The 12,163-nt window shown below is 40.1% G+C and overlaps 1 protein-coding gene across 2 annotated transcripts in view; it reads right to left on the bottom strand.

Moving 5' to 3' along the window:
* The window catches only part of myo10 (myosin X), a 147,756-nt gene that overhangs the window by 50,481 nt on the left and 85,112 nt on the right, over positions 1-12,163 (bottom strand). For both annotated transcript variants that reach the window (XM_062530835.1, XM_062530834.1), the window contains one exon: positions 6,566-6,779. In XM_062530835.1, coding sequence (XP_062386819.1) covers positions 6,566-6,779 — 214 coding nt within the window. The remainder of the gene's footprint in view (positions 1-6,565; positions 6,780-12,163) is intronic.

Genomic DNA, 12,163 nt, shown 5'->3' with positions numbered 1-12,163 from the left:
ACACACACACACACACACACACATCACACACACACACACACACACATGATGAGCATCAATACATCACACACACACACACACACACACACACACACTAGCATCGATACATTTTACATCCCACACACACACACACACACACGATAAGCATCAATACATCACACACATGATAAGCATCAATACATCACACACACACACACACACACACACATTAGCATCAATACATTTTACATCACACACACACACACACACACATGATAAGCATCAATACATCACACACACACGCACACACATTAGCATCGATACATTTTACATCACACGCACACGATAAGCATCAATACATCACACACACACGATAAGCATTGATATATCACACACACACACACACACACACACAAATTAGCATCGATACATTATACATCACACACACACACATGATTAGCATCGATACATCACACACACACAAATGATTAGCATTGATACATTATACATCACACACACACACAATAAGCTTAGACACATTACACACACAGACGATTAGCATCGATACATTATACACACACACACACAAACATGATAACATCGATTTATCACACACACAATTAGCATCGATACATTACACATCACACACGATTAGCATCGATACATCACACACACACAATTAGTATTGATTAGTGCTATCACAAATATCGCGTTATTAACGCAAAACAATTTTAACGGCATTTCTTTTTTTTATCGCGAGATTAACACTCTTCCTGACCCGTGATAAACTGCTGTGGCCACCTTAGAAAAACTACAGGACCCAGCTGTAAACCAGAAACAGACGGCTAAACGTGCCCCACAATGCCATTGTTTAGATGTCCAGCTGAAGACGTTAAAATGGGCTGCTAACAAACTAATAAATGGAAAGTTTAGTTTTAGAACATTGCCAGGGTCAGTTGATAAGAGCAAAATTATCTGCATGTACTGTCGATGTGAACTTAGTTACCATCGTAGAACGACTAGTTATTATCAGCCGCATTGAGAATTTGCACGAAACAGAAGACTAAGGTAGAGCAGGCGTTGGGGCAGACGCAGTTGCGCTAACAGGAGATTAGCCTACTGGACTCGGTAATGTTAATGTGAGTGTGTGTGTGTGTGTGTATGTACATGTATACGTGTGTACGTGTGTGTGTGGTAAGGTAGAGCAGGCGTTGGGGCAGATGCAGTTGCGCTAACGGGAGATTAGCCTACTGGACTCGGTAATGTTAATGTGAGTGTATTTGTGTGTCTGTGTGCGACATCCCTCTGGCTCTTCTCTCCCCTTCCTACTGCTGCGTTGTCTGTCTTGTGCCTGTGTGCGCGCACGTGTTCATGCACATTCGGTGTGTGTGTGTGTGTGTGTGTGTGTGTTTGTGTGTGTGTGAGTGAGTGTGTGTGCATTTGTGCACATTCAGTGTGTGTTTGTGTGTGTGTGTGTGTGTGAGTGTGAGAGAGAGAGAGAGAGAGATAAGAACTATGTTTGAATTAGGCTTGAATTACAACAATTAGGCTTGAACTGCTACAATTCAGAGCTTTTTTTTACTATCTCGTAACGTTAATGTGAGTGTATGTGTTTGTCTGTGTGCAACATCCCTCTGGCGCTTCTCTCCCCTTTCTACTGTACCTTTAGGCTAACGTTATCTGTCTTGTGCCTGCGTGCGTGCGTGTGTGCACGTGTTCATGCACATACGGTGTTTGTGTGTGTGTGAGTGAGTGTGCAGAAATACAAGAAAAGAGTGTGTATTTAGAAATACAAAGCAAAAACCTACAAAGCAGCGTTTGTAATCTAGGCTAAACATTATACGAAAATACGTCCGAAATAAAACAAGGATTTGTATATGAGATGGAGACGGCTGAAAAAGGAGAAGAAATTGAAGACAGAGGTGTTGTTAATTTGCTCCTGGACAGATAAAGATTCATCAGTTTGGCTAACTTACTTGTAGGCTACTTAATGTAAATGGACATTTCAGATAGCCTATTTATGACAGTCAAACAAAGTTATGCATGTTTGTGCAAAGTAACGTTATGTGGAGCCGTATGGATATGGAGGAGGTGGCTCATTGAATTGAAAAGGTAGGCTAAGGAATTGTTTGGGAAATAATAACGGCTAGTCATTGTTAACGTTAGCAATGCATTATCAGAGTTCGTTTCTCTGTCATTTTGCTGAGGAAAACAACATTAGCACTTGTCATTGAAAGCTAGCAGCCTACGTTCCTGTTGGATCCTGCAGCAAGCTGGCAACCGCGACTCATATCAGAGGGGAGGGGGAGGTGATGCATACACCGCGCTAAAGTATTTTGAAAGTAGGCTAATTGCAGCCTACTCGTTTTGGCCAAAATCCTACATAGGCTACGGTTCCTTTAATATAGGCTATAGGGAATTGCACTAAACATACATGGATTTATACAATTAATTTTGTTTTTAATGACCCGCCCCAATCCGCCCCGCAAATTAAGTGATAATTTCTTTACCCGCCCCAACCCGACCCGCGCGGGGTCCGCAGGTTACGAGACGACCCGCCCATCACTTCTAGGAGGAGAGATGTTTGTTTCTTGCTCACCCCTCGTTCACACTGTCTACGTCCGTCAACGGATCTCATTCACTTTGCATGGGGCGGACTCGAAATGCATTGTGGGTCCGTCCGTCGCTTCAGCTCCGTTGCCTCCGTCAAGAAAGTTGAGAAATGTTCAACTTTTCAGGCAGCGACGGATCCGTCAGCCAATCAGATCACGTGTATGCAAATACACATACGGCAGATCCAACCTCCGTGATCCGTTGACGGACGGAGACAGTGTGTACAGATGGTACGGGTTGAGAATGCTCCTTTCTTTCCCGCACATCGGGACTCCCGAAGCATCGGGACTTTAATTAAAAGTGCAACCGCAAGGGGGCAACATAAGACCGCCCTAATAAAATGAAGGTTCGGCTCATACCGGAAAACACGGAAAAACCCGAAGACACCGCGCTGGTGACAAGCAGAGAAAAGAGACATCACGCTCGGCATGTCAGATTGCAGTTTCAGAGTTTTCGAATGTTTTACAGCGTACCTCACAGCTGGCTCTCTCACTCGACGTAGCCTATAACTCAGTCAGTCCAGCAGAGATGCCAGAGCAACGTTTTGGTCAATGGAGAGGGAGAGAAATGCTCCGCATATCCGTCTCATTTAATCCGTCTCATTTAATCATTAAAATGAAGGTGATGACTGGCGAAATTATAATCAAACGACGTTTCAATAAACCATTGTTGAAATTAATGAAAATGGTTTTAGAAGCCTTCAATTCAACCTGAAAGACTCGATAGGCAACCTTAGATTAATTCATTAATTCATTACGGTTACAAGACCGCATTTCCGTGAATAGGCTATTATTGTCAAGGCGAAGACGAAAGAGATGGACAAGATGGACATTTAGGCTACATTTATGCTAGGAATACTTAGAAATGTGTAGGCCTATAGGCTATTTTAAAACGGAGGCATGTTCATTTTAACCGGCGACCACTTTTGACAACTGAAAATAAAATGTATTTAACAGAAATATCTTTAATAGGCCTACATGCCTATCATGTCACTTTACTTATAACCATAGGCTACATGCATGGAGAAGATCGCGCATTTTGTAACATTGTAACAATGAATGGTCAGATATGCGATAGGGCAGTGAGGGTGATTCATTGTAACCATCGACTAGTAGGCCTAGCTCCGCAAAAGAAGTTTCTAGCAACTTAGAATATATGGATCTCGTTATGCATGTTCATGTTGATTCAGAGATAGACATAGACTACCGTGGGCTACTGTGCGTCAATATAACAGCATTTTATCATGTGGTGAATTAATGACTAACGTCAGTTTAACATGTCAGAACTTTTGATCGGCGTTTCAAGTGCATGCCGCGAATAAATGAACTCGACTGACTGAATCCTTTATATTTCTTGGCTAAGTGCGAAGAGATTGACACTCGAACTGTGGCGTAAATGGTTGAGGCATCTTAATCATACGTCAGCGATCGGGGTTCAAAACTTACTCTACGAACCTCCGGAACCCATTAAGACAAGAGGCATTATTTTATTAAAAAGCGCAACACACACACACACACACACACACATTTTTTACATTTACATAATAGGGCTCGGGCACACGCCTTGCATTCTAGGAATATCGCCGCCATTGGTATAGCACTGAACGTAATATCCATTCATTCAGATGCACAAGACAAGAAGCAGAAATATAGTAGCGATTTATTCTTTTCCTCTTGCGATCGTGGGTTGCACTGTTACACCCCACTACACAGCAACATACTACCAAGAAGGCAAAAACTAAGTAACAGGAACACACTAAAAGGCGGGAGTAAATCCATAGTAATCCATAGTAAACTAAGGAGTGAAGCTGCCAATGTGGCTGTGCCCGCGAAGTTTTGATGTCTTGATCCCGAGCCCTAGTGTCAGGAAGTGTCTGTCGAGAGAGAGGGGGAAGGGAGGCAATCGTCCTCAATGCCTCATATAGGTAGGCTATAATGTCTAGTGAACTGGTTAGACAAGTGTGGGGGAGGGGGAATGATCGCGCAAGACAATTGCTCTTCATGAAATGGGTAGTCTCACAGACGTTTGTCGATGTTTAAACGTAGCCTACTACATCACTTGCGAAATCGTGAAAAGACGTGGCGCATAGAATTATTAGGCTACTGGATTTAATATAGCAAGTCCATAGACTTTGTTCATCCTATATTAGCCTATATTAAAATGTAATGTGCTGCGGGGAAGCATTGGGGAAGTCAGTTTAAGTCAGCTTACTCTAACCCAGTGTTGACAACACAAAGGCCTTCACGTTGTGTGGCAGTGCTTGCTTGCCCTTCGATCCATCCCAGTTGGTGGTTTTGCACCTGTCCCTGAGTTATAGTCTATATGAGTAAGCGCTTATGCTCTAACCGCATAATAAAAGAAGCACCTGCAGCAGTGCTTATGGCAAGGCTATTAACACCTGTCACTGAGCTATGGACAACCAGTTATGCTCGAAAATTATCATAATAACAGACACACCTAATTGTATGGCTCTACGTTTAAACACATCAAATAAGCAAGCATTTCCGCAGCAACGTTTGCTTTCTTTTTCTGTCGGTCCGCGGTTGCTTGGTCAATTGCGCAGCAAATTGACCATTACATTACTTATATAGCCTATTTCTTATAACGAAACGCGAAGAAAAAATACGAGGACTGACCATCTCGTTTCTCCGCGTTTCCCCCAATACCATGGCGACAAAGAGAAATAAATATGATTTGACATTTAAGCTGATTGCTGACAAATTTGCCACACAATTCGGGAGAAGCAGCGGACAGGAGCGCCACCACAAGCAAGCACTTCTAGCCCAAATTAACATGGCAACGTTGCCTATGACTAAAGTGTCTAAGTAGGCTAGTCCTACTAATATTACATTTGATTGGTAGCATGTTTGTAGCACGCCAGTTTACCCATCCCCTACATCAAAACAGCTTAGAATCAATCAAAGAATCAGTTGTGTCGGCGTTAGGCTGTAGGCGATTTTCTATAACCATTTTCATTCATTTCAACAATGGTTCATTGAAACGTCGTTTGAATAATTTCGCCAGTCATCACCTTCATTGTTATGATTAAATGAGATTAAGGAGTCGACTATTGACGGATATGCGGTCTTCATCATTTTGAAATGCGGGATGAAACTTTCTGCCACCTGGTGGTTGTTTGGGTACATTGCCTTAGCCTCGAAAAAAATCGGCTTGACGGCCTGCGGGATCTCTTCGGGAGTCCCGCGGGAGAAGGTGCATTCTCAACCCGTACCCACTGTACGTGGGATCAGTGGTGCTGCCAGCATTGTGTCATCTATCCCAATAGCCTACTTATTGACAGTATTACTACAGACATGAATGGCTGTAACACTATACTGTGGTTTGCAATAAAAATAATAATTAAAAAAAAAACATTTGCACAAAGCTAGCCTATCCACTTTACTTTGATATGAGTATTAAAATGATAAATCAAGAGACATTTGAACAGATAAAAATGTGTGATTAATATGCGATTAATCGCGAGTTAACTAGGACATTAGTGAGATTAATCGCGACAGCACTAGTGTTGATACATTATACATCACACACACACACGATTAGCATCGACACATTACACTCACACACACGATTAGCATCAACACATTACACACACACACATGATTAGCATCGATACATTATACACACACACAATTAGTATTGATACATTATACATCGCACACACACGCGATTAACATCGATAAATTACACACACACACACACACACGATTAGCATCGATACATTATACACACGATTAGTATCGATACATTATACATCACACACACAAACACACACCATCAGCATCGATACATTATACAACACACACACCATCAGCATCGGTACATTATTCATACACACAGATACAGACACACACACATATTTCTGCTATCCTCCATCAGACCTCTCACATTACAAGCAAACACACACATTACGTGTAAGTGTATATCAAATTTTCATGTGTGTGTGTGTGTATACCTCTCCTGCAGTGGTGTGTGAGTTGATGGTGATCTTGCAGACTCCTCCTCCGTGGCAGTAGATGTGTGTGTTCATATCCTGCAGCTGCAGAATGGCCTGGAGCTCCTGCTGGGACGACACACACTCACGTGCTCTTCCACACACACGCCGCAGGGCCTCGTAGGAAAAGGCCGCCAAACACGCCACCTCAGAGTCCACAGGACCCTCACGAGCTCTGAGCCACCAGAGAGGAGAGAGAGGGATGAGGTGAGAGAGAGAGATGAGAGAGGGATGGGGAGAGGGATGGGGAGAGAGATGAGAGAGGGATGGGGAGAGAGAGGAGAGAGAGAGATGAGAGAGGGATGAGGTGGAGAAGAGATGAGGTGGGAGAGAGAGAGAGAGGGATGAGGTGGGAGAGGAGAGAGGGATGAGGTGAGAGATGAGAGAGGGATGGGGAGAGAGATGAGAGAGAGAGATGAGAGATAGAGAGATGGGAGAGGGATGGGGAGAGAGATGAGAGAGAGAGATGAGAGATAGAGAGATGGGAGAGGGATGGGGAGAGAGATGAGAGAGGGATGAGGTGGGAGAGAGAGGGATGAGGGGAGAGGAGAGAGGGATGAGGTGAGAGAGATATGAGAGAGAGATGAGAGAGAGAGACATGAGATGGGAGAGGAGTGAGGGAGAGATGGGAGAGAGATGAGAGAGAGATGTGAGGGAGAGAACAGTAAAATATCAATACTCTGAGGTTACACACTCTATGAGCTAATAGAGTTAGCTAATAGGCTAACTGAAATGAACAGTAAAAGATTAAAGGAACACTTTACCGTTTTTTCATATTAAACTATGTTATTCCCTTAACTAAGACCAGTTGATACATACCTCTCACGTCTCAATGCATGCACTTTGACTCTGCGCAGTAATATCTTCACTCTTGCACTTTCAGTCTCACTTTGGAGTGATGATATTACTGCGCCACGCAATATAGTTATCCCTCTTACCTGCTTAGAAATGCACGTTTTATTTTGTCTCACCATACTTGGTCGTGTGACTACTAGTGTAACTGTATTTTAATAGGGAAAACATGGAGGTGTTTGGTCGCTTCTAACTTCATCTCTGTTTGGATCCTAATGAATAAACTGGGCTAGCTAAGCGCTATCAGAGTAGCGCCGTGCGCCAGAGCCAGTGAGAACACGCATTGAAACGTGAGAGCTATGTATCAACTAGTCTTAGTTAAGGGAATAACGTGGTTTAATATGAAAAACGGTGAAGTGTTCCTTCAATACTCTGAGGTTACCCACTCTATGAGCCTCAAACAGGCTAATAGGCTAACTAAATGAAATCATGCCAATTATTAGCACCCCCTTCTAAAGTTGAATAAAGACCGGTATAAAAAAATTATCTTTTGTTGATTTATTGTAATCTCACTATGAAAAATAGTAAAAATCCAACCTTGAAGGGAAGCAAATGTCCTTTGAGAAAAATGAACATTTCATAAATAAATAAATAATAATTATTTGTTTTAACAATTTTTGGCACCCCTACCTGTAATGCCTTCTTAAGCCTCCCTTTGTCAAAGAGAACAACTTGTAATATTATTATGACATCCCATAAAGTTGGAGAATATAAACCAAAGGATTTAAGACTATTCATCATTACAAAATCTCCCCAGATCGTCCAGATGTCTAGGTCCACATGTGCATTGTCCTATTTGACTCACTCCACTGTTTTTCTATGGAGTTTAGATCAGGGGACTGAAATGGCAATGTCTGAAGCTTGATTTTGTGTTCTGCAAACCATATTTGTTTTGGATGTTTGTTTTGGTTCATTGACCTGATTAATGATCCAATCATGACACACTTTATGGCTGCATTTAGACTGCAGATCGGATATGCTCAATTCCGATTTTGTGCTCATATCTGATTGTTTTTGTCTGTTTAGACTGTAGACAAATATCCGATTCATATCTGATTTAAAACCACATAGGAAAGGGGCCTGTGTCCGATCTGAGGAGATCGGAATTCGTGTGTTTTTTTACTGTTTACACTGTCGTGGCACAGATTGGATACGTCCACATGAGAGCAAAAAATCGGATTTGGGTCACCTCAAACTGGCAGTGTAAATGCAGCCTTAGTGTCATGGCAAAGATTGACAGATTTCCTTTTCTTGGTGTTCATGATACCATGCACCTGGGAATAAAAACAGCCCCACAATAGCACAGCCCCTCCACCATAATTCTCTTTAGGCATGGGATTTTCTTTCAGTATAATCATTCTTCTATGTACAGCACATACCTAAAGTGTAAAGAGCCAAAGAGCGCAATTTTCATTTCATCTGACAACAGACCACACTCCCAGACAAAGTCACTGTACCACTCAGTAACTCCTGCCGTTTATATTGGTAATTTAATGACTGGACAGGCTTTTACCTGAAATAAATAATCGATTAGCAATGAGGTCTCTTAAGGTGAAGGGCTGACTGAAATAAAACACTGTGCTGTATTAAATCCATCCATGTGCCACGGTCGATTTCCCAAGTGATGTAGCCTACATCTAAAAATCGTCACCCTTCTGTAAGACTAAGGCCAAAACTTATTTAGGCTATCGTGGCCTACTGTATTCACCTACAATAGGCTATCCTCTGAACTTTTTCGAAGTAGACTAAAGATATGGATTGCGAGAGTAGCCTACAGCAGCTTTCAGACACTCAAGGTGAGGAAGTGCTCCATGCTGACAGGCTTCGTTTCAGGAAACATTCTTAAAACACTCTGTGAAAGACCTCTAATCCGCACTGATATCTATAGTTATGGGGCCGTAACTCAGGAGGATATAATTGAGCCTAAGAAATCAACATCGTCTACTTTGTAGAATTTGTTGCGATCTGTGCACTTTTCTACTGAAAATGTCATGATTTATTTCAGTACCAAATTCAGGGGATTTTTTAAACTTAAAGTTTCAGGGGTTTTGTGCTGGTAGTGTACTGTCTACACTGCACACGTTTATATATTTGTATATTTATATGCTGAATACTGCTGTCTACAGCGCACACATTTATATATTTATATATTTATATGCTGAATACTGCTGTCTACACTGCACACGTTTATATATTTATATATTTATATGCTGAATACTGCTGTCTACAGCGCACACATTTATATATTTATATATTTATATGCTGAATACTGCTGTCTATACTGCACACGTTTATATATTTATATATTTATATGCAGAATACTGCTGTCTATACTGCACACGTTTATATATTTATATGCTGAATACTGTTGTCTACACTGCACAAGTTTATATATTTGTATATTTATATGCTGAATACTGTTGTCTACACTGCACACATTTATATATTTGTATATTTATATGCTGAATACTGTTGTCTACACTGCACACATTTATATATTTGTATATTTATATGCTGAATACTGCTGTCTACACTGCACACGTTTATATATTTGTATATTTATATGCTGAATACTGTTGTCTACACTGCACACGTTTATATATTTGTATATTTATATGCTGAATACTGTTGTCTACACTGCACACGTTTATATATTTGTATATTTATATGCTGAATACTGCTGTCTATACTGCACACGTTTATATATTTATATGCTGAATACTGCTGTCTATACTGCACACATTTGTATATTTATATGCTGAATACTGTTGTCTACACTGCACACATTTATATATTTGTATATTTATATGCTGAATACTGTTGTCTACACTGCACACATTTATATATTTGTATATTTATATGCTGAATACTGCTGTCTACACTGCACACGTTTATATATTTGTATATTTATATGCTGAATACTGTTGTCTACACTGCACACGTTTATATATTTGTATATTTATATGCTGAATACTGCTGTCTATACTGCACACATTTATATATTTATATGCTGAATACTGTTGTCTACACTGCACACGTTTATATATTTGTATATTTATATGCTGAATACTGCTGTCTATACTGCACACATTTATATATTTATATGCTGAATACTGCTGTCTATACTGCACACATTTGTATATTTATATGCTGAATACTGCTGTCTACACTGCACACGTTTATATATTTGTATATTTATATGCTGAATACTGCTGTCTACACTGCACACGTTTATATATTTGTATATTTATATGCTGAATACTGTTGTCTACACTGCACACGTTTATATATTTGTATATTTATATGCTGAATACTGTTGTCTACACTGCACACGTTTATATATTTGTATATTTATATGCTGAATACTGCTGTCTATACTGCACACATTTATATATTTATATATTTATATGCTGAATACTGCTGTCTATACTGCACACGTTTATATATTTGTATATTTATATGCTGAATACTGCTGTCTACACTGCACACATTTATATATTTATATGCTGAATACTGCTGTCTATACTGCACACATTTATATATTTATATATTTATATGCTGAATACTGCTGTCTATACTGCACACGTTTATATATTTGTATATTTATATGCTGAATACTGCTGTCTACACTGCACACATTTATATATTTATATGCTGAATACTGTTGTCTACACTGCACACATTTATATATTAGTATATTTATATGCTGAATACTATTGTCTACACTGCACACGTTTATATATTTGTATATTTATATGCTGAATACTATTGTCTACACTGCACACGTTTATATATTTGTATATTAATATGCTGAATACTGCTGTCTACACTGCACACATTTATATATTTATATGCTGAATACTGTTGTCTACACTGCACACATTTATATATTAGTATATTTATATGCTGAATACTATTGTCTACACTGCACACGTTTATATATTTGTATATTTATATGCTGAATACTATTGTCTACACTGCACACGTTTATATATTTGTATATTTATATGCTGAATACTGTTGTCTACACTGCACACATTTATATATTTGTTTATACAACAGTTAGGTCCGGTCGAACGATTTAGCAATATCTGATTGGACGAGACGCGTTCTATCAGTGGTGATATTAACCGATATCACCACTGGTGACTCTTCACAGCTAATAATCACTCCGCGACGGTTGATTATTCGCTTTGATTTGATTCCATGTTCTTTGACTTAGCAGTTGCATAGCAACCACAAGCGTTCTGAGCTAGGCCTACTTCGCATAGCGGAGGAACTGGGCTAAATAAATTTATTTAAACGATGGCAAATAATAATTATCCTTCCTAAAAATGCACTCGGGTATCTTTTTTTTGTTGGCAATGGAACTGTTGTATAAAAGCATTATCGCACTCGTGGTCGTGGTGTTGTTGGCCAATATCGCCACGGCTGTAGTTACCTACGGCACTCAGCCTTCGGCTTCGTGCCTGCGGCGAACCACAGCCGTGGCGATATTGGCCAACAACACCACTCCCACTCGTGCGATAATGCTTAAATATTTATATGCTGAATACTGCTGTCTAAACTGCACACGTTTAAATATTTATATGCTGAATACTGTTGTCTACACTGCACACCCCTACTGTCTATACTGCACACATTGAATCCTGCTGTATATACTTTGTATATCAGATTGCACTTTTCTGCTTTTTTGTGCTTCTGGTT

The sequence above is a fragment of the Sardina pilchardus genome, chromosome 2, assembly GCF_963854185.1.
Source record: "Sardina pilchardus chromosome 2, fSarPil1.1, whole genome shotgun sequence".
NCBI lineage: Eukaryota > Metazoa > Chordata > Actinopteri > Clupeiformes > Clupeidae > Sardina > Sardina pilchardus.
The sequence above is the reverse complement of the archived record's forward strand: the minus strand, read 5'-3'. Positions and strand labels throughout refer to the sequence as shown.